Consider the following 25,683-nt stretch of genomic DNA (forward strand, 5'->3'; position numbering starts at 1 on the left):
CAGATAGCACACACCTATTATTTTGTTTTGAATGTGAATCTTTACCTGACAGATACAATCAGTAAATCATTAGTTCAGATCTGTGAGTCTAATCACTGATTCGTTTAAAGATCTAGGGCCTCTTTCAGGAAGGAGGTTCAACCAACTCTGAGTTTAAACTTGAAAGTTTTCGGTTTCAGAATGGCTGATCGTAAGTTAGGTCAATCAACTTTGGGTAGACTTGTTGGTAGCCTTATTATTAGTACGTTGACCCGAGTTCGATTCCCGGCTCAAGGTCCTTTGCCGACCCTTCCCCTATCTTTGCTCCCTCTACTTTCCTGTCTTTAAATTTCCACTGTCCTATCACATTAAAGGTGAAAACCCCTAAAAAATAATTATATTAAAAAAAATTACTACTTTGAGTACACTTAAACTGCGGTCACACTGCACTTTTCTCCCCATGGACTTCCATTCATACGCAGGAGAATGCGTCAGACCGGAAAACAGCTGCTCAAGTTAATGCATACGTTTACATTTAAGTATAATAAAATTAGTAATGTGTGACGGTTAACTTTTCACTTGAAAAAGTGGGGAATTGGCCATAATTTTGAAGTTATTTCAGATGTAATTGCATTAAATGACATAAAATAGGCTACTGCATAGTTTCTACAACAAATTTGACAAAACGAGACTGCATATAACCTTAGTGGAAATGTTTCATTTAGGGTTCCTACTTTTACACACGTTGCTAAAATTTCTAAAGTTGAGTTTTTAATAGATGTGAAAGTGCACTTGTGTGTCTGCCTTTTTATTGATCAAGTGGTGGAGGTTGATAAGCCATTTAGAATGTACGCAGAACTAAAATATAGTTTTTAGGGCGAGTATTAATCTCATTAATCTAGTTACAGCACATGTCCATGGCGAAGGTCAGTGAATTTAAGATAATTATTCATTAAAAAAGGACATGCCATTCTCGTACGTGACTTTGTTCTTTGTCCGACTGAAAAGTAGGCAATAGCCATGTTTCCATTCAAAAATGTGAATTAAATTTGTGCAAAACTGGAATATCCAACGCAATCTCACTGCATTTCATAAATATTTGATTTAGTGGCTAATTTGTATGATTAATTCGTACAATTTAGCTGAAATAAAGCAGCGTTTCCATCCAACGAGTCAAAGAGAACAAAATCGTCAGAATCGTCTTCTTGATTAACTGACGCCAAATATCAACATTAAAAACAGAATTAGCTGCGGTAGAAGAAGCTGCGTGAACATTTTCTTTATTCAATAAATGACTTTCACCTCAGAAGACAATGCCGACACATGAATGCGTGGTGGCGTTTAAAGCCATGAGACGTGGAGAACAGATGCTCTTGACACGTTCCAGACGCTCTGGAGGTCATTAATAATATAATAACATTAATATGGCCATGCTCAGCTGCAGTAAAGTTCATTGGTTTTCATATGAAAAAAAAGATCAGACCCTAATGTATTAAAATTGAGATTATATTCAATTTTTGCTGTTCACACTAGAATAAACCAAAATGGTGTGAATCTGATTTGGGCCACACTCAGCTGCAGTAAAGCTCATTGGTTTGCCTATAAAAAAGATCAGACCCTAATGGATTTACATTCAATTTTTGCTATTCACACTATAAAATCTAAAATGGAGTGAATCCAATTTGGGCCATGCCCAGCTGCAGTAAAACTCATTGATTTTCACATTGAAAGAAATATCAAACCCCAACTTTATTTACATTCAGATTAAATTAGATTTTTGCTGTTCACGCTGTAATGAATCAAAACAGAGTGAATCCAATTTGCCCCACGATTAGCTGCAGTAAAGCTCATTGGTTTTCATATGAAAAAAGATCAGACCCAATAGATTTACATTCAGATTACACTTGAATTTAACTGTTCACACTGATATAAACCAAAATGGAGTGAAACTGGTTTGGGCCATGCTCAGCTGCAGTAAAGCTCATTGGTTTTCATATGAAAAAAGATCAGACCCAATAGATTTACATTCAGATTACATTTGATTTTAACTGTTCACACTGAAATAAACCAAAAATGGAGTGAAACTGGATTGGGCCATGCTCAGCTGCAGTAAAGCGCATTGATTTTCATATGAAAAAAAGATCAGACCCAATAGATTTACATTTAGATTACATTACATTTTTACTGTGCACACTTGTAATAAACCAAAATGGAGTGAAACTGGTTTGGGTCACGCTCAGTCACAGTAAAGCTTATTGGTTTTCATATGAAAGAATATATGAAGATTTACGCTGTTCACATTGCAATAATCCAAAATGGAGAGAATCTGATTTGGGCACCACTCAGTTTGCTCATTTTTAAATGAAAAGAGATCAGATCCAGATGACAACATGATGTTTAATGATCACAAAATAATCCAAGTGCATTCATTTACACATCTGAAGAAGATTTATTTCTTAGCTTGTCCGTCAAGTAAATCCTTTGCCTCGTTGATTTTTGCTGCCAGATATGGGGATCCACCTGTCATTAAAACACAACACTGAGCACTTTATATACTGAAGGATTTCTTATGTTGCATTAAGCCAAGAGAAGGACTGACCTCGGTCAGGATGGTTTAAAATCATCAGCTTTCTGTGAGCCTCTCTGATCTTTGTTTTGTTAGCGGTAGGACTATTGGAAAACACAAGAGAAAAAGGCACACGGGTCAAATCTGCTTTCTCCTTTTAAAATCATTTGTATGATGGCTCAGAAACATAAATAAACCAGTGTTTTAAAACGGCAATATTAAAGTCATCAGCATTCCTGTTTTATTAAAGTCAACCACTTTAAATGTGAGCAGTTTTTTTTATATGCAGGACTCCCAGAGTTCATCAAGATTCTTTGGATTCAACGCCTCCTCCTCCTCCTCCATCTTAACCCAGACATGCTCAATAATGTTCATATCTGGTGACTGGGCTGGCCAATCCGGGAGCTATCCTGCTGAAGAATTTGCCCTCTTCTGTGGTTTGTAATGTAATGGGCAGCACAAATGTCTTGATACCTCAGGCTGTTGATGTTGCCATCTACTCTGCAGATCTCTCGCACGCCCCCATACTGAATGTAATCCTAAACCATGATTTTTCCTTCACCAAACTTGACTGATTTCTATGAGAATCTTGGCTACATGTGGGTTCCAGTAGGTCTTCTGCAGTATTTGGGATGCAAAATACTGCAGACTAGAAGTCAAGTTATTATTTGTTGCTCAACTGGGATCAACCACAAGACTTTTGTTAGGTAGTGTATAATCTAATGATATGTAAATAATGCAATATCTAATAATGTATCAATAGATTAAAATATTAAAATTAATATTTAAATACTGTATTTATTAATATTTAATACTAATACATTAAAATACTGGCATCAGCCATATATAGTAAAGTCCAAAATTATTCATACCGCTGGCCAAATTTTGACCTAAAAGCTACTTTTATTCAACCAGAAAGTAGTTTTTTTGACCAGAAATGACACCAACTTCTCCCAAAAGATAATAAGATGATGTACAAGAGGCATCACGGAGGGAAAAAAAATAAATTCTCAGCTTTTATTTAGATTTGAACCAAAAGTGGCATGTCCAAAATTATTCACACCCTTCTCAATAATCAATAGAAAAGCCTTTATTGCCCATCACAGCAATCAAACGCTTCCTATAATTGCTGAGCAGCTTTTTGCAAGTCTCTATTGGTATTTTTGCATGTACATCTTTAGCGATGAGCAACTCTTTCAGGTTGGAGGGTCTCCTTGCCATCGTCCTGATCTTTAGCTCCCTCCTTATTAGCTACTGAGCTTAACACGCAAAAAGTCTTTATTTTGTGTGTGTTAGGGTTGGGTTCTGGTTAACTATACGAACTCTTAACATGCTTAAGTATTTACATTGTGTATTGTTCAAATTGACTCCCCTTTCGTTACGTTGGGGGCTGTTTTTACCCCACTGACTTCCATTATAATCACATTTTTTGTATTTCAAAGCATATAGTCATGCATTCTTTATTGTTGGTGGTTTGTCCTGTTGGGAAGAGGTCAAATGTGGTAAAGTTTTGATCATCAGCTGGCACCTTTAACCCTTTAGATAGGCCTGTGCAAAAAGTTACTGGCTTTAATATGGAGCTAAGAGTAAAACAGCTGGTTATAGTGGTTTTAACTGTGTTTACTGTGAGAGCGGAACTGCTTATTTTGATTTTCTCTAACATATCAAGGTAAGTGTGCAAATATCGGTCTCTTACACACACACACTGTACTCCATATAGAGGCTTTTTTATATTGCAACTGATGATCAACAGTAAAAATGACACATCTGGCCTCTTCCCAACAGGGAAAACCAGCAACATTCAAGAATTCATGATTATATGCTGTCATGGCCAAAAAAAAGCTCATTATAATGGAAGTCAATGGTGCAAAAACAGCCCAGAACACAATGAATAGAGACTCAATTTGAGTGTATTGTTGAGTTTTTAAAAACTTTCAAAGCATTTTCCCAAAATATGTGTCAAAATAAGATTTGTCACCAAAAATCATCCCATTTGCTGAAACACAAAGAAAGTTGTGGCCAAATTAAGACTCAAAATCACCTCAGAGTAGATGAAAACATGCCCAACAGCACACAAGGGCTTTTAAATAACATTTAAAATATTATACATTATTATTATTAACATTTTTCAAAATATCTTCTCTTTCCAAACAGGGGAAACAATCAAGAATGCTTGATTATATGGTGTCAATACATCAAAAAATATTATAATGGAAGTCAATGGGGCAAAAACAGCCCCCAACATAATGAAAGGGGAGTCAATTTGAGTGTATTGATGAGTTTTTGAAAAACTTTCAAAGCATTTTCCCAAAATATGTGTCAAAATGAGATTTGTCAGGAAAAATCATCACATTTGCTGAAATACAGAGAAATCTGTGGCCAAATTAAGACTCAAAATCACCACAGAGTGGATGAAAACATCCCCAACAGCACACAAGGGCTTTTAAATAACATTTAAAACATTATACATTATTATTATTAACATTTTTCAAAATATCTTCTCTTTCCAAACAGCGGAAACAATCAAGAATGCTTGATTATATGGTGTCAATACATCAAAAATATTATAATGGAAGTCAATGGGGCAAAAACAGCCCCCAACATAATGAAAGGGGAGTCAATTTCAGTGTGTTGCTGAATTTTTGAAAAACTTTCAAAGCATTTTCTCAAAATATGTGTCAAAATGCGGTTGGTCACCAAAAATCACCCCATTTGCTGAAACACAGAAAAATCTGTGGCCAAATTAAGACTCAAAATCACCACAGAGTGGATGAAAACATCCCCAACAGCACACATTAGGGTTAAATAACATTGAAAAGAGTATATACTTATAAATAATGCCATTATTATTCACAATAGGTAGTTTGGGATGGCTAAATTAATTGAAAGGTAAACGTTTTCCATAAATGATAGTAACAGGATTGAATGGTTGAGCTACGCTACATTTAAAAAAAAAATTTAATTTAGAAAATTACTTGATTTTTGGTTACAGGTTTCCAACATTTTTCTAAATATCTTCTCTTTCTTGAATACAATCGAGAATGCATGATTATATGCTGTCACTGCTTTGCAATAAAAAAAGGCATTATAATGGAAGTCAATGGGGCAAACACAGCCCCCAACATAATGAAAGGGGAGTCAATTTGAGTGTATTGATGAGTTTTTGAAAAACTTTCAAAGCATTTTCCCAAAATATGTGTCAAAATTAGATTTATCACCAAAAATCATCACATTTGCTGAAATACAGAGAAAGTTGTGGCCAAATTAAGACTCAAAATCACCTCAGAGAGAATGAAAACATCCCCAACAGCACACAAGGGCTTTTAAATAACATTTAAAACATTATACATTATTATTATTAACATTTTTCAAAATATCTTCTCTTTCCAAACAGGGGAAACAATCAAGAATGCTTGATTATATGGTGTCAATGCATCAAAAATATTATAATGGAAGTCAATGGGGCAAAAACAGCCCCCAACATAATGAAAGGGGAGTCAATTTGAGTGTATTGATGAGTTTTTGAAAAACTTTCAAAGCATTTTCCCAAAATATGTGTCCAAATGAGATTTGTCAGCAAAAATCATGCGATTTGCTGAAACACAGAGAAATCTGTGGCCAAATCAAGACTCAAAATCACCACAGAGTGGATGAAAACATCCCCAACAGCACACAAGGGTTAAACAAACAATTATATACATGCTGTTTATGAAAACATATTTAACCTGATGCCGAGAATAAGAGACGCTTCTCTCCTGTTCATCTTGGGGTCAAATCCGCCTCTGTAGTATCCGCTACCGAACGCCTGTCGCACAACACACAAGCAAAAGTTATTTCCGCACTAGTAAAACTAGGGATTGCACAATATGAAAATATAACTTGCAGATTTGGACGCTTCCAGAGCTTGTTTCACTTGTGGCTCCATATGTTTCATGGCTCGCACTGCATAGCGACCTGCAAAAAAAACACGATAAGAAAACAATCGGCCGTAATTAAGCAACAGACGGATGTTTGTGTGATATTTCGCTGGAATCGTACCTGCAAACCCTGCTGCCGCCAAGGTAAGACCCACGGCCACCATAGTACTGGCCTGAAACACATTAAACAATCACCCCTGATTGAGCAATTTGCATTAATTGAGCTAATTTGCATTATTCTGAGCATCAGACACGCCAATCATAAAACAATCCTTATATTATTATACTCAGCACGGCACTGATTGTGTGATGTATAAAATTGTATCTCACAAATATACAGTGTTTCCTAATCAACAGTGGTTTTTGCATGTTGTAAAGAACATTTAATAAACATCTCCAAAATTATTACATTTTAAACGTAATATCTTTCATTTTAAATTAAATTTGACATTTTTTTAAATATTTAATTTATTATTTTAAGTCATTTTTAATTTTAAATTAATTTTCCTTTCATAAAATACTTATATACTTACACTTGATATAACTTTTCTAATATTACTTTTCTAAGTAACGGATAAAGTAATGCATTACTTTTAAAAATTAAGTAATAATATTTGAGTTATATTTTAAAAATGTAATGCAAGTTATTCATTCATTCATTCATTTTCTTTTCGGCTTAGTCCCTTTATTAATCTGGGGTCGCCACAGCGGAATGAACCGCCAACTTATCCAGCATATGTTTTATGCAGTGGATGCCCTTCCAGCTGCAACCCATCACCGGGAAACATCCATACACACTCACACACATACACTACATACAATTTTAGCTTACCCAATTCACCTATATGATATATTAGTATCTTTAATTTTAATTAAAAAAAATTTTGTCAAAAAATATTAATTATATATAGATATAAAAGTATTTATTATAGATACTTATAATAATACTGATTCTATATAGTTATAAAAATACTAATTATATATAGTTATAAAATATTGATTATATATAGTTATAAAATACTGATTATATATAGTTATAAAATATTGATTATATATAGTTATAAAAATATTGATTATATATAGTTATAAAAATATTGATTATATATAGTTATAAAAATATTGATTATATATAGTTATAAAAATATTGATTATACATAGTTATAAAAATATTGATTATATATAGTTATAAAAATATTGATTATATATAGTTATAAAATACTGATTATATATAGTTATAAAATATTGATTATATATAGTTATAAAAATATTGATTATATATAGTTATAAAAATATTGATTATATATAGTTATAAAATATTGATTATATATAGTTATAAAAATATTGATTATATATAGTTATAAAAATATTGATTATATATAGTTATAAAATACTGATTATATATCGTTATAAAAATACTGATTATATATAGTTATAAAATATTGATTATATATAGTTATAAAATATTGATTATATATAGTTATAAAAATATTGATTATATATAGTTATAAAAATATTGATTATATATAGTTATAAAATATTGATTATATATAGTTATAAAAATATTGATTATATATAGTTATAAAAATATTGATTATATATAGTTATAAAATATTGATTATATATAGTTATAAAAATATTGATTATATATAGTTATAAAAATATTGATTATATATAGTTATAAAATACTGATTATATATAGTTATAAAAATACTGATTATATATAGTTATAAAATACTGATTATATATAGTTATAAAATATTGATTATATATAGTTATAAAATATTGATTATATATAGTTATAAAAATATTGATTATATATAGTTATAAAAATATTGATTATATATAGTTATAAAATACTGATTATAGATACTTATAATAATACTGATTCTATATAGTTATAAAAGTATTGATTATATATAGTTATAAAATACTGATTATATATAGTTATAAAAATATTGATTATATATAGTTATAAAATATTGATTATATATAGTTATAAAAATATTGATTATATATAGTTATAAAATACTGATTATATATAGTTATAAAAGTATTGATTAAATATAGTTATAAAATACTGATTTTATATATAGTTATAAAAGTATTGATTATATATAGTTATAGAATACTGATTAATATATATATATATATATATATATATATATTAGGCATGTGCCGGTATCACATTTTCATGCTGCGATTAATTGATTGAGCTTTTATCACGGTATACGGTATTATCACGATATTGTAATTTTACTAGAGAAACAGGTAAAAAAACACAAAAAACTTCAATAACAAAACTTTAATAACTTTTTAATTAACTAAAAGTACTTCAAACATTTAAATACAAATAAATATAAATAAAACAATACACAATATAAAAGTAAACTTGAGCAATTATATCAAAGTGAATGTGCAAAAGGGAAACCGTCTTCGTAATCCCTCTGCATTTTTTTGGAACCCAAAATATTTCCAAACTTCTGACTTTAACCTTTTTGAAGGGGGATAAATTGTCGGCAGCGTTCCTCCTTCCGCCATGCTTCTTCTTCGTGTGAGCAGGGCTGGACAGGGGCAAAAAAAATCGGGCCTGGCATTTTGGGCCAGAGCGGCCCACTAAATTTAATCAAAATGCTATCTATCTATGCACGTCCAATATTTTTATCAACTCATATTCTATAAAACACAAAAGCCATATATATGAAATAAATAAATAAATACAAACTTTAATCTCAATTTAATTTCTGTATACTGTCCATAAAGATATTTGTTGAGTTCTAAAAAATACACTATTCATTCATTTATTTTTCTTCGCATAAGTCCCTTATTTATCAGGGGTTGCCACAGTGGAATGAACTGCCAACTATTCCAGCATGTTTTATGCAGCAGATGCCTTTCCAGCCACAACCCAATATTGGAAACCACCCATACACACTCATTCACACACACTCATACACTACAGCCAATTTAGCTTATTCAATACACTATTGACTCAGCCTATATTCAATAACAAACATAACAAAAACTGCCTGCTAATGCATGGGTAAATCTTCAAAGGGAACAGTGTTACATTTTAACCTTTCACCTCATCCTGCTTGCTGTTTCACTATCTAAACAATGAAAACATAATATAAGTCAAATTTGTTTCATTTTGATATTATGATTAACAGACACCAAACAGCCTCGTGTAGCTGCATATTTTTATGAGCATCATCTTCACACTGCATATTTATATCAAAACAGGGCTTAAATATAACTGTCTCCTTTCATTTCCATTGAAAAGAATGAACTTTACCCTGTCTCTTTTGCAGAATATCAGTTTTAATAACCAATAATGGCCATTATTACAGTATAACGTACATTAAATTTAAACGATAAAGGTAAGCAATCAGTCAATGTGCAGAATCAGTGTATGTGGTTACATAAATATAATTAGCTTTGCACTCAGCCAAAACAGTTAACTGAGAACAAGTGATTCAAAAGACATAAGAATTGTTAGATAGAGACAACAAGATGAATTCAATATCACGTTTAACTATAGTGAGATGAGATCACCCAGCAGATGAACTGTCTGACATGCACTATACTCTGACCTGGGGTTATTGCTCACCCGCTGAACTAGTGGCTGCAGCTCTGGGCAGAGAGTGTGTGGTCACGTGATTTGCGTTTTAGCCGTGTACTAGAATGAACAGAGAACTTTTCAGAATCGCTAAATGAAACGCCGGTGTATTTCCCGCGATTTCTCTGCGCCTCCCTTGCGTTTCTTCTCTCTGACTCTCGACTATTTTGACAAATACACACAGACGACGCACGCTCACACGGAGTCCAAAATAGGAGTTTGTGATTGGGCCAGCCCAATGTCAATACCGAAAAGAGCCAATGGGCTGCAGGGTGTCACATGGACCGGCCCGGTCTGTCTGTCCGGGAAAAAAAGCATCTACTTTCAGAGAGTCACAGATCACAGCAGCGTCAATCAATAAGGCAGAAAAAAACGATAGGCTGCTAAGCCTTTTATGGGCCGATCAGATCATAAGACGATGATCAGCCCGGCCCAAAAAGTACGTCGGCCCACCGGTAAAGTGCCCAGTCTGCCAGATGGCCTGCGTGTGAGGATTATAGTGTGGTGGCAGCGGCGGCGCGCACTGCGCACACAGGGCTTCTACATGCGGGGACTGTTTACATCAGAGTGCACATCAGTTCTGCGCAGCATATACGCAGTGTTTCTTCAAGCGGTTGATGGAAAATAAGCTAAGGCGCGTTCTAAGAATATAAATTCGGATCTATTATTTTTCACGGTATTTTGAAGTGCCCGCGATAACAATATCGTGCATATTCATTACCGTGATTTATCGCATTACCGAATACCGGCACAAGCCTAATATATATATATATATATATATATATATATATATATATAAAAATACTGATTATATATAGTTATAAAAATATTGATTATATATAGTTATAAAATACTGATTATAGATACTTATAATGATACTGATTATATATAGCTATAAAAGTATTGATTATATATAGTTACAAAATACTGATTATAGATGCTTATAATAATACTGATTATATATAGTTATAAAAGTATTGATTATATATAGTTATAAAATACTGATTATAGATAGTTATAAAATACTGATTATAGATAGTTATAAAAGTATTGATTATATATAGTTATAAAAGTATTGATTATATATAGTTATAAAAATATTGATTATATATAGTTATAAAATATTGATCATATATAGTTATAAAATATTGATTATATATAGTTATAAAAATACTGATTATAGTTATAAAATACTGATTATATATAGTTATAAAAGTATTGATTATATATATAGTTATAAAAATATTGATTATATATAGTTATAAAAATATTGATTATATATAGTTATAAAATATTGATCATATATAGTTATAAAATATTAATTATATATAGTTATAAAAATACTGATTATATATAGTTTATAGTTATAAAAAATATATTTTGCATGTTGTGACGAACATACATTTAATAAACATGTCAAAAGTTATGACATGACATCAATGGTGCAGTGGGTAGCGCTGTCGCCTCACAGCAAGAAGGTCGCTGGTTCGAACCTCGGCTGGGTCAGTTGGCATTTCTGTGTGAAGTTTGCATGTTCTCCCCGTGTTCGCGTGGAGTCCAAACACATGCGCCATAGGTGAATTGAATAAGCTCAATTGGTCATAGTGTATGTGAGTGAGTGCAAAAGTGAATGGGTGTTTCCCAATGTTGGGTTGCGGCTGGAAGGGCATCTGCTGCGTAAAACATATGCTGGATAAGTTGGCGGTTCATTCCACTGTGGTGACCTCAGATTAATAAAGGAACTAAGACGAAAATATTATATTAATGATGAAATAAACATTATGAACATTATGACAAATTGAAATGATAATAACCAGTGCTGTAGATGTGACATAATCTGCATTATATTGTAATCTGTATTTCTGATGTGTGCATTTGATCATATAATTTTAACTTATGTCTTAGTACTTCTCATACTGCGTCATATCATATCAGTGTCACAAACTTTGTGACATATCTTAGACCTGATATATTTTTATATTTAACTTTATTTCATCTAAAAAACACATCAACATTCCAGCTTCTGATTATTATAATGACAAATCAGACAATATCTACAAATAAAAAATACATTATATTACGATATTATGCAGATTATTTCACACCCACAGGACTGATTATTATCATCTGACTGTATTTGAATAATAATAATAATAATAATAATAATAATAATAATAATAATAATACATCACATATTTACAGTCTCAGATATCAGTTTTTCAAAAGTTTAACGTTTACATGTTCTACAATGAAATTACCACGTTTAAGAAACGTCAACACTCAATACAATTATTGAAATATATGTACATTTTTACCTCAGAAATCTGTAAGCATGAATTATGTCATTCTCAGTTAGCAAAGTGCTAATTCTGCCTCTCAGTTTCTTGTAAACAAACGATTAAACGCAACAAAATCGCGTTAACACGGTTTCAAATGAAGGAGAAACACTTACCATGTTTTCCTGCTAAGATCTTGTGTTGTAATAATCTATAATCATAACCTGAATCATAACTGACTGCTAAATGTCAAGCTCATGTGCTGTTGTTGTGGAGGCTTCTGAACTTCAGAGAGCGACTAGCCGCAAACCAAGCCTGCACGTCGCAAAAACCGACGTCTTCTGTCGTAAGTCCAAATGGGTGTTTGCTAAAGGGGATACAGCTGCGACCGGAAATTAACGAGAATTATTCAAGAGTATTTATTATATGATCCTTTCATTGTCTTTTATTGACGTCCACCCCTACCAGACGCTCAGAGAGAAAATCTCTGGTCAGAGCTCATCGGTGCAGAAACATAAAGGTAACCATAGTAACAATATCTGAAATGGTGATTGTTTATTAAGTATTAATAAGTTGTTCTTCAAGTGTCTTTTCAAAAGTGTATTCGCATAAAATATCAAATTCACGATAGGCTGTTGTTGGATTATTCATAACATAAACATATTTCAAGAAAAAACACTTACCGGCCACTTTATTAGGTACACCCGTCCACTGCTCCTTAACGCATTTTTCTAATCAGCCAATCACATGGCAGCGTTCGCGGATATAACTGAGGTCGCGGGTGGTGAGGGAGGTGCCCTCTCTATTCTGCAGTCTTAGGCGGCCGCGATATAAGTCAAGGCTGGGTCAGTTGGCGTTTCTGTGTGGAGTTTGCATGTTCTCCCCACATTCGCGTGGGTTTCCTCCGGGTGCTCCAGTTTCCCTCACAAGTCCAAAGACATGCGCTACAGGTCAGCTGAATAAACTAAATTGCTGTAGTGTATGAGTGTGAATGTGAGAGTTTATGGGTGTTTCCCAGTACTGGGTTGCAGCTGGAAGGGCATCTGCTGCGTAAAACATATGGTGGATAAGTTGAAGGTTCATTCTACTGTGGCGGGGCTAAATAAAGCGACTAAGCTGAAGGAAAATGAATAAATGAATCTTAGCATGCCATCTCTCTGACTTTTCACAATTAACTGATAATTCAGCCTTTGTGTCAGTTGTTTTGACTTTTGAAAAGAGTTTGCCCTTTTATCTCATAATTCAGACTTTTATACTGTTGCCTCACAGCAAGAAGGTCGCTGGTTCGAGTCCAGGTTGGGCCAGTTGGCATTTCTGTGTGGAGTTTGCATGTTCTCCCCGTCTTCGCGTGGGTTTCCTCCGGGTCCAGTGTCCACCACAGTCCAAAGACATGTGCTATGCGTAAAGTGGGTAAGCTAAATTGTCTGTAGTGTATAGGTGTTTCCCAGTAATGGGTTGCAGATGAAAGGGAATCCGCTGCATAAAAAAATATGCTAGATAGATTGGCGGTTTATTCCGCTGTGGCGACCCCTGATTAATAAAGGGACTAAGCCGAAGGAAAAGGAACGAATATCTAGGCTCCGTCAGATAGCTCATAATAACTAAATTTACAGCCACGTTAAAGATCGAGTCATTTCTTCTTAAAATTCATACTTTTATCTCATAATCACGATTCACAGTAAAACTTTTTATTATAATCATGACCTTTTATCTCATTTTAATTTTTTTTATCACAAACACAGTATTTAACTAAGCTTTGTGTCATGACTATGACTCTGTATCTCATATTTATGAGATATTATATTGCTGCTTTATTTTAGCACGCCATTTTTCTGACTTTTCACAATTGACTCACAAGTTAGCCATCCATTAATTTTGAAAAAAGTTTGGATTTTTATCTCATAGTTTAGACTTTTTATCTCATATATACTGTATATGCTCTGACAGATAGCTCAAACTAAACTAAATTCACAGTCGCAATAAAGATTGATGATCATTGATAATCATGAGATATTATTTTGATGTTTTTGATGTTTTAAATTCATGTTAATTATTTGACTTTTTTAAAGAGTTTGGACGATTATCTTATCTTATAATCACAATTCACAGTTTGAACTTTTTATTATAATTATGACTTTTTATCTTATTTTACCTTTTTTAATCACACACAGTAGTTAACTAAGCTTTTTGTCATAACTATGATTCCTTTTCTCATAATTATAATATATTATTTGGTTGCTTTATTTCAGCATGTCATCTTTCTGACTTTTTACGATTGACTAACAACTCAGCCTTTATGTCAAATGTTTAGACTTATGCATAAAGTTTGCACTTTTATCTCATAATTTAGACTTTTTATCTCGGATATCTAGGCTCCGACAAATAACTAAATTCACAGCCGCATTAAATATAAAGCCATTTCTTCTTAAAATTCATACTTTTATCTCATTATAACGACTCACGGTTTGAACTTTTTATTAAAATCATGACTTTTTATCTCGTAATTTTTACGTTTTCATCACACACAGAGTAGTTAACTGAGTTTTGTGTCATAACTCTGACTCTTTATCTCATAATATAAGATATTATTTGTTGCCTTATTTTAGTATGCCATTTTTCGGACTTTTCACGATTGACTCACAAGTTAGCCTTTGTGTTAATTATTTAGACTTTTTAAAAGAGTTTGGACTTTATTAACTTTTTATCTCATATCTAGGCTGTGACAGATAATTCATGCTAAACTAAATTCACTGCTACATTAAAGATCGAGTCATTTCTTCTTAAAATTCATAGTTTTATCTCATAATCACGACTCACGGTTTAAAATTTTGATTATAATCATCACTTTTTATCAAAATTTTTACTTTTTCATCACACACACAGTAGTTAACTAAGTTTTGTGTCATAACTATGACTTTTTGTCTCATAGTCATGAGATACTTTTTGGTTGCTTTATTCTAGCACGCCATCTTTCTGACTTTTTATGATGAACTCACAACTCAGCCTTCATGTTAATCATTTTGACTTTTAAAAAGAGTTTGCACTTTTATCTCATAATTTAGACTTTTTATCACATATATTTATGCTGTGACAGATAATTCATACTAAACTAAATTCACTGCCACATAAAATATTGAATCATTTCTTCTTAAAATTCCTACTTTTATCTCATAATCACGACTCAGCGTTTGAACTTTTGATTATAAGTCATGACTTTTTATCTCATAATTTGTATTTTTTTATCACTCACACACAGTAGTTAACTAAGTTTTGTGTCATAACTATGACTTTTTATTTATATTCTACTTCTCATAATATTTTGTTGCTTTATTTTAGCCATCTTTCTGACTTTTCATGGTTGACCCACAAGTTAACCATCGTGTAAATTATTTAGTTTTTTAAAAACAGTTTCAACAATTATCTCATAATTTATTTTTATCTTATATATCTAGGCTGCGACAGATAATTCATACTAAACTAAATTCACTGCCACATTAAAGACTGAATAATTTCTTCCTAAAATTCATACTTTTATCTCATAATCATAATTCAGTTGGGACTTTTTATTATAGTCATGACTTATTATCTCATAATTTAAACTTTTTTTTTAATCACACACACGGTAGGTACCTAAGTTTTGTGTCATAACTATGACTCTTTATCTCATAATTATGAGATATTATTTTGTTGTTTTATTCTAGTATGCCAACTTTTTGACTTTTCACGACTGAATCACAAGTTAGTCTTCATGTAAATTATTTTGATGATTATCTCATAATTTAGTCTTTTTATCTCGTATATCTAGGCTCAGATAACTCATAATAACTAAATTCACAGATTGAATCATTTCTTCTTAAAATCCTGCAGTTTTTTTTCTCAGGAAACTGGAGGCAGAAACACAGGCTTCTTCCCACTGGGCTGGATTTCAGTCCAGCAACACAATGAGCGGTTGAAGCTCCTAATTATTACCCCCCCCGCCCCAACACCCCCATATTTGCATAATTACAGCTTTTTTTTCACAGCCAAAGGACAGTATAGAAATTGTAAATTGTAGTGTCCGGGGCCGCAGTCACTGAAAGTCACATCTAATGACAAACGCGAGCTCCTGGCGCGCCGGCTGGAGCTTCAATAGCATCGACAAAGCCAAAAAAAAAAAAGAGTTTTGCCCCCAAATCATATGGAATTACATGTGCTGCATCTCCACACACAAAAAGCCCACAGGAAGCAGCCGTTTTTCTGTTGGTTTTTATTAAACCAAGCGAGCAATTTAATTCTTTTGTTCGGGAAGAGTTCTACTTCATTGATTAACAAAAGCAGGGGATATAATTTTTTTTTCTCCTTCTTTTTCAAAAGCCTGAAATGTCAAGCCTTTTAAAGCAGATTATTCTGCCTGTGTGCGGTGAACGCAGCCCCGACTAACCTTTTGTCTACAATTAAATATGCCAGGCATAAATATAAAAGAAAAATCAGAGATGGGGAAGATTGACTCAGGAGAGATTGTGGAGGTAGATCCACGCGCGCTGATAGTGCAAACAGCTCCTAATTAAATATGCCAGCGAGTCTCAAAAGCGCTTTTCTGCCGCAGAGAGAGAGAAGCTGCTGAGACGGAGAGGAGAAAAGTATCGGCTCATCTCTCCGGCCGCAGCCTTCCTCTGGGCATCACAAGGTATTTGGGGATATCTCTCTCTCTCTCTCTCTTTTCTCGTCTTTCTTTGTTGTTTGTTTGTTTGTTTGGATAATTATTTGCTTTAATATCAAAAGGCTATTCCTGCCGGGAGCCTGCGTGCTGAATGAAAACTTCTGCTGGCTGTTTTGTTTCTGTTTGTCTGAGATGCGCTCTTTGATAATTGGGTTTGACTTCAGGGATGCGAGCTGGAAGTGCAATATATTCGGATATATTAACAAACATTGTTGAGTGTGTATTGAAACTAATATGCATTTTAGAAAATTCAGAACTAAAACTTTTGATATTTACACATTATGTTGCATGTGTAAATATGTGTGTTTAATGTCATTTAAGCTTATGAAATGGTATATATTATATTTGACAAAAAGTTTTTTTTAATGTAAGTGGTTGTAAACAATTTTTTCAAGGCTGAATTTAACACACAAATCAAGTTAAGCAAATTAATTTGTTTAAATTCAGCCCACTTACCTTAAAAAAGTTATTAAAACCAATGAATTTTTGTGTGTGTGTGATATGGGCACTAGACGAAAACAAAAAGTAATAAAAAGCGGTAAAAATCTAATATTTAACCATGTTTTTGTTTGATTTAAATATGTTTTTGACATATTTATATAGATGGAAATGTAATTAATTATGTGACAGTGTGTTTCATGTCATTGAATATTATTCATGACTTGACATTTGACTCGTGTATGGGCACTAGAAGAAAAAAAGGGTCAAAATGTAATATTTAAGTATGTTTTAAGTATGTATTTAAGCTTATAAAATAGTACATTTCATATTATTTAAGCTTATATAATAGTATAGTTCATGTCATTTAAGCCATAATAGTGTATGTCATGTCATTTAAGCCTCTACAATATTATACATGACAAGACACGTGTATGGGTACTACAAAAAAAAGGGTCGAAATCTAACATTTAAGTATGCTTTTGACATATTTAAATAGATGGAAATGTGTTTACATATATGTGACAGTGTGCTTAATGTTATTCAAGCCTCTATAATAGTATATTTCATGTCATTAAAGCCTATATAATATTATGCATGACATTTGGCATGTGTATGGGCACCAGAAGTAAAAAAAAGGGGGTCAAAATCTAATATTAAAATATGTTTTTGACATATTTAAATAGCTGGAAATTTGTTTACTTGTATGTACCAGTGTAATTTATGTAATTTAAGCCTATATAATAGTATATTACCTGTTATTTAATCCTATGTAATATTATATATGACTTGACATTTGACACGTGTATGGGCACTAGAAGAAAAAAAGGGGTCGAAATCTAATATTTAAAAATGTTTTTGACACATTTAAATAGATGGAAATGTTGTGGGACAGTGTGTTTTATGAGATTTAAGCATATTTAATAGTATATTTCTTGTCATTTAAACCTATATAATATTAATATCAAGCCTATATACTATTATGCATGACATCACATTGACATTTGACACGTGTATGGGCACTAGAAAAAAAAAGGGGGTCGAAATCTAATGTTTAAATATGTGTTTGACGTATTTAAATAGATGGAAATGTGTTTACATGTAGGGGACAGTGCATTTTATGTAATTTAAGCCTAAATAATAGCATATTACCTGTCATTTAATACTATATAATATTATATATGACTTGACATTTGACACGTGTATGGGAACCAGAAAAAAAAGTGAAAAAAGGTGCAGAAATCTAATATTAAAGTATGTTTTTGACATATTTAAATAGATGGAAATGTGTTTACGTGTGTGGGACAGTATGTTTTATGTCATTTAAGCCTATAAAATTGCATATTTCATTCAATTTAATTCTATAATATTATATGACTTGACATTTGATGTGTATGGAGAAGAAAAAAAATGTGAAACAGGAGTCAAAATGTAGTATCTAAGTAAGTTTTTGATAGATGGAAATGTGTTTACGTGTATGTGACAGTATGTTTTATGTCATTTAAGCCTACATAATAGTATATTTTATGTTATTTAGGCCTATATATACATGATATTTGACACGTGTATGGGAACCAAAAGTTAAAAAGGGGTCAAAATCTGTTATTAAAGTATGTGTTTGACATATTTAAATAGATGGAAATGTGTTTACATGTATGGGACAGTGTGTTTTAAGTTATTTAGATATTTAGTTATTTAGTAATATAGTTCATGTCATTTAAGCCTATATAATGGTATATTTCATTTTGTTTAAGCCTATACAATATTATGCATGACATGACATTGGACACAAGTATGGGCACTAGAAGAAAAAAAAGGGGTCGAAATCTAATATTTAAATATGTTTTTTACATATAAATAGATGGAAATGTGCTTACATGTAGGGGACAGTGTATTTTATGTGATTTAAGCTTATAAAATAGTATATTTCATGTTATTTAAGCCTATATAATAATATAGTTCATGTAATTTAAACCTATATAATAGTATATTTCATGTCATTTAAACCTCTACAGTATTATACATGACATTTGACACGTGTATGGGCACTAGAAGAAAAAAAGGGGTCTAAATGTAATACTTAAGTATGTTTTTGACATATTTAAATAGATGGAAATGCGTTTACATGTAAAGGACAGTATGTTTTATGTCATTTAAGTCTATATAATAGTATATTACATGTCATTTAATCCTATATATTATTATATATGACTTGACATTTGACACATGTATGGGAACCAGAAAATGAAGTGAAAAAAGGGGCAGAAATCTAATATTTAAGTGTGTTTTTTACATATTTAAATAGATGGAAATGGATTTACACGTACGTGACAGTGACAGTAGTATATTTCATGTTATTTAAGCCAATATAATAATATAGTTCATGCCATTTAAACCTATATAATAGTATATTTCATGTCATTTAAACCTCTACAGTATTATACATGACATTTGACATGTGTATGGGCACTAGAAGAAAAAAAGGGGTCTAAATGTAATACTTAATTATGTTTTTGACATATTTAAATAGATGGGAATGCGTTTACATGTATAGGACAGTATGTTTTATGTCATTTAAGTCTATATAATAGTATATTACATGTCATTTAATCCTATATAATATCATATATGACTTGACATTTGACACATGTATGGGAACCAGAAAATGAAGTGAAAAAAGGGGCAGAAATCTAATATTTAAGTGTGTTTTTTACATATTTAAATAGATGGAAATGGATTTACACGTACGTGACAGTGACAATAGTATATTTCATGTTATTTAAGCCTATATAATAATATATTTCATGTCATTTAAACCTCTACAGTATTATACATGACATTTGACAAGTGTATTGGCACTAGAAGGAAAAAAGGGGTCTAAATGTAATACTTAAGTATGTTTTTGACATATTTAAATAGATGGAAATGCGTTTACATGTATAGGACAGTATGTTTTATGTCATTTAGGTCTATATAATAGTATATTACATGTCATTTAATCCTATATATTATTATATATGGTATATTATAAATGGTATATTTGATGTCATTTAAGCCTATATAATATTATTAATATTAATATTAAGCCTAATATTATGACATGACATAATATGTGACGTGAATGGGAACCAGAAGAAAAAAGTGTAATAAAAAGGGGCCAAAATCAAATATTAAAATATGTTTTTGATGTGTTTATTACTCATGTGTGACTTGCGTTTGGGTTTATTTGTTATCTGCTTCAGTCTCTTGCTAGGGAAAGTTTGTTTGTGCATCTCTTTTGTTCTGGAAGTTTATGTTTTGATCTGATGTTTGACCCTGAAATGACTGCTGCTTTCAGTTCAGTTTCTGTTTTGGTGTTTTGTATTTTATAGCTGTTTTTGGGTTATGGATGGTTAGATATTTAGTGTGATTACCCTGCAAAAAGATGATTTGTCGACGCCAATAGCCTAGTGGTTAGTGTGTCGACACATAGCACCGAGGTGCTCACGGCGACCTGAGTTCGATTCCCGGCTCGGGGTCCTTTGCCGACCCTTCCCCTATCTCTGCTTCCCATGTTTTCCTGTCTGTAAATCTCCACTGTCCTATCACAATAAAGGTGAAAATCCCCTAAAAAAAGATGATTTTCTTACTTAGAGTTTAGCTCTTGTCTCTAGTGCAAATATCTCAAAAATCTTGAAACAAGAAGCATTTTATTGACTTGTATAAGTAAAAATTGTCTCGTTTTCAGAAATAATGTGTCAAAATTAAGTGATTTTTTTTTCTTACAGCAAGTAAAATAATCTGCATTTGGAGTAAGCAGGATAAACTAGTTTTCCCTTTTAAATAAGAGTATTTTGCTTACTCCACTGGCAGATTATTTAGCTTGTTTAAAGGAAAAGCTCACTTAATTTTAACTCATTATTTTTTAAAACGAAACAATATTTTTGCTCGTCTAAAATTGCTTCTTGATTGAAGAAATTTTTCATTTAGACTAGATTTAGATATTTGGACTAGAAACACGACAAAAACTCAAGCAAGAAAGGTTTTTTGTTTTCAGTGTATGTCAACTTTAGAATAATTGCATTGTTGTTCATGCTATTATCCAGAGATATCTTATCCTGACAGTGTCTGGGGGTTATTTAATGCTTTTTTATTAAAAAAAAATGTTGTTTGCATCTTTGAAATTTAAATTCCAAACTAAAATCAAAATCAAAATCTCAATTAATTGAATATTTTTACTCGATTAACATTAATGGACAATTTATAAATTTATTTTAAGTTTTTGCCCTCATAGTTCACTGACAGGTTTTGTACAGTAAATATGCTCACATATTACATGTGAGAGGATTTTGAATGAAGGGTGCATTGCTTGTTTTTAAAATAACTGACGTAAACACACACTATCTACTATCTGTGATTATTTATTGAACATCAAAGCTGAACAACTGAAATGAAAACACACATTGCCTAAAACGCAGCTCTCCTCGCATTTCAAACACCCACCCTTGTCACCGCTACGTAACCGACCAATCACAAAGCTCGCTGTACATGCTGTTGTGGCGTGAGACTTCTTGGCTCGATCTTGGCTCGAGACTTCCGGTCTCATTTACTTACACTCATTTTTAGACGTTAAAAACAGCTTGTTTTGCTGCTTGGTGTTGAAAACTGATATTTTCGTATTATATTATTCTACGTGGTCTGTATAGTCATGCAAACACTTGTTTGTAGAGTAAGTAGTTTGACCGTTTTCTGTCGTTTATTATTCCTAGTCATTTCTCCCATAGGCAGCTGAGTCGGAAGTTTTAAAACAATCACAAAAATGAGAGCACTGAAGAATAAGGTCAATAATATCAGAATAATATAATAAGTATAAATTAACCTTAACAAAGTGGGGTCATGTGACTCCACACACGCTAGGGAAATCAATTGAAAAAATTGACCTGGAAAAATTATATCGATTATAGGTTATTATATACATATATACAAACATACATACACTTTTTTAAATAATATATTATTTCATAAGAGCGACGCTGTGGCGCAGTAGATAGTGCTGTCGCCGCACAGCAAGAAGATTGCTGGTTCAAGCCTCGGCTTATATATATATATATATATATGTATGTGTATGTATGTATGTATGTATATATATATATATAGGCTAACAACTACTCTTACTGACAGTATTTACACAGCGCAAAAGCTCGTGGTTGAAGGCACTACATTTTTTTTCTTGTGACTTGGAGCCAGTTTGCGAAACACAGCACATTGTGTTAGCTGACCAATCAGAGCCTCTTGATGTGACATAGGTGAATTGGGTAGGCGATATATATATATATATATATATATATATATATATATATATATATATATATATATATATATATATATATATATATATATATATATATATATATATATATATATTCATTCATTCATTTTTGACGTTTTTATGAAAACATTTATTAAACAGAACTTTATATATATAGCCAGAATCGTGCAGCCCTAATAGCAATTCTTGTGGTCTTGTCTCATGAAATTCCATAGCAGCTCTTAGGGTCTGACATTCTGGAGAGATTTAGCCATCTTACAACATTGTAATCACAATGTTTTTTTGTCAGCTTGCACAGTATTACTGTAACAATTCCATTTTATTCATTGATTAATTGGCAGCACGGTGGCTCAGTGGTTAGCACTGTGGCCTCACAGCAAGAAGATCGGTGGTTCAGGTCCCGGCTGGATCAATTGGCATCTGGTTTCCCCCACAGTCCAAACACAAGCGATATAGGTGAATTGATTAACTAAATTGGCCTTAGTGTATGAGTGTGTTTGTAAATGAAAGGGCATCCGCTGTGTAAAACATACGCTGCAATAGTTGGTGGTCCATTCTGCTGTGGCGACCTTTGAAATAGAGACTAAGCCAACGGAAAATGAATTGATTAATTAATTTTTGAATTACATTTAACATGTGAATGATATCTGTATTATATAGTATCTCCCACTTATGCAGTTTGTATAAAACAAAAGCATGTATTTTGTGTGCTAAAATATTATAACTGTTAAAATATGAAATATTTGGTGGGTCTGAAACTGAAATGCTGAAACTCTCCTTTCTAAGCAGAATCCTTATTTAAAAATCCCCCAAAACGGCACAATTATATGACCCCTGAGTTTCATATATATGAAATCTCCTTCATTTCTGTCTCCAGAGATTGAAAAAGCCGCACTAATATAGAATTAAACTAGGTGATAGGCTGACCTTAAATATATTTACATATTCAGTCAAGTCATTTTTTTTTCACCCCCCCTCTGACAGCCTCCAATAAAAGCACTTAATCGTGGCGTTTGATAAAGGGATTACTGAAGCACATTACGCTGCTGGCCAGAAATCTGCCAATTTGATTCGAATACTTCTTGTTTCCGTTCTGCACACGTGGCAGTCTTATTTCTGACAGGCACATTCAGCATAATGTGAGTTTCTGGTGACCTGCAGCACAGCCATTATCTGTGTGAAGAGACTCTCTCCACATCTATAATTCCCTCAAATGCATGACGAGTGTGTGTGTGTGTGCGTGTGTGTGTGTGTGTGTGTGTGCAGGTCTATGTGGTTTACAGGGACATTTGCAGTTACATAATGACACGTACAGTTGAATTGTGAGCCCTCCTGAATTATTAGCCCCCCCTGTATATTCTTTCCCCAAATTCAGTTTAAAGGATAGATTCTTTCAACACATTTCTAAACATAATAGTTTTAATAACTCATTTCTAATAACTGATTTCTTTTATCTTTGCCATGATGACAGTAAATAATATTAGTATAGTAGTATATACAGTGCTTAATTTGTAAATTGGTCCCAAAACAGAACGGGGTAACCGATCCGGCATGTTAGCCGATGATGGAGAGGTGTCGCACACAAAAATGGGAACTGGGGGGAGGGGGTTGAGGGGGGGGGGGTGTTGGTGTGGTTGATGGCAGAGGGGTGTCGCGGACGAAAGTGAGCGGGGCGAGGGTGTCGCGGACAGTGAAGAGTGTTGGGGTGTCGGGGAAGAAAGCAAAAGTGAACAGCAGACTGGGGAGAAGGGCGGTTGAGGAGGGGGATTGGTAAAATGAGGAGCCGGATCAGATTTCAGAGGTGCCGGATCCGACATGTTACAAAATTAAGCCCTGATTATATAGCTTAAAGTCACATTTAAAGGTTCAACTGGGTTAATTAGGTTGAAATAAAAATAAAGTGTTCATTTTTGGATCTTTTTTTAATGTTAAAAGCATTGTAACTTTTCTGAATACCTTAAGCTCACTGCGAGTCATGTGACCAGAACTAACCAATCAGCTTCCTACTTTGAATAGAATATGCACATTTCAGTAATAACAGTAGACTAATTACGTCAGATAAACACAGCACACTCAAACACCGCAGTGCTTTTTACTTTTCTCTATAAATAAAACTTGTATCAGAGCTACAGCAAGGGTTTGTCAGTTTGTCGTCCTCTGAGAGAACATTTGACCAACCCAGGCTCATTCTGATTACACACCCCAGGGCTACTCAATTGGCGTATACCCAGCCCCGGAGGCTATTTGTTCCGGCCCTCCAATTATTGTGACCATCAAAAACAAATTTAGTTCAGTCGAAAAACAACCGCTATAGTTATGAAGTGACGTACGTCTGTTCAATAGAGCATGAGCTGCAGTTGAAGTCTGCGCAGAGCTTGAGTCACCTAGCATTAAGCAAGTGGCGCGAGCAGCCGAAAACATTTGGATATGTTTGTAGAAAAGGCCTTTTGTTCAATGCACTGTTATCGTTAATAGGGATGCAATGATTAGCCGATTTCACTATTAACCACGTTTTAATTCATTACGGTTAATTAATCGTAAAGGCTTCTCAACGCCGCATTTCTGTTGCACAGAACAAATCTGCTGCATCTAAACAAAGTTATGCCAACTGTGTGCTAGTTTAAAGTTCTGAGCTTACTGAGGCTAATACGCACACACACTGGATTAACCATAGCAGCGGGTCGTTCACATATCGTGTCTTTTCTGTGCGGAAGTTCATTATTTCCAATGGAGACGTGAGCATATTGGAAGCGATGTGCGAACAGCTCGTAAAGCGAACCAACACACTCCAGGCGAACACAATAGAAATGATCTCATGGTGTAGCTGTGAGAGTTTTGCGTGGCTTTCAGTGGAATGTAAACAAAAGATACGTTAGACGAATTA

General features: G+C 32.9%; 1 protein-coding gene across 1 annotated transcript; it reads right to left on the reverse strand.

Moving 5' to 3' along the window:
* Positions 1–2,356: 2,356 nt before the first annotated feature.
* Positions 2,357–12,667, reverse strand: dnajc19 (DnaJ (Hsp40) homolog, subfamily C, member 19). The gene is made up of 6 exons (XM_056448610.1): positions 12,531–12,667; positions 6,584–6,635; positions 6,429–6,499; positions 6,271–6,350; positions 2,579–2,649; positions 2,357–2,499 (listed from the first exon to the last, which is right to left on the reverse strand). Exons 1-6 carry the CDS (start codon positions 12,531–12,533, stop codon positions 2,429–2,431), a joined length of 348 nt encoding a protein of 115 aa, XP_056304585.1. The 5' UTR covers positions 12,534–12,667; the 3' UTR covers positions 2,357–2,428.
* Between the last annotated feature and the right edge of the window lie 13,016 nt (positions 12,668–25,683).

This window comes from Danio aesculapii, chromosome 22, assembly GCF_903798145.1.
Source record: "Danio aesculapii chromosome 22, fDanAes4.1, whole genome shotgun sequence".
In the NCBI taxonomy this organism is placed as follows: Eukaryota; Metazoa; Chordata; class Actinopteri; order Cypriniformes; family Danionidae; genus Danio; species Danio aesculapii.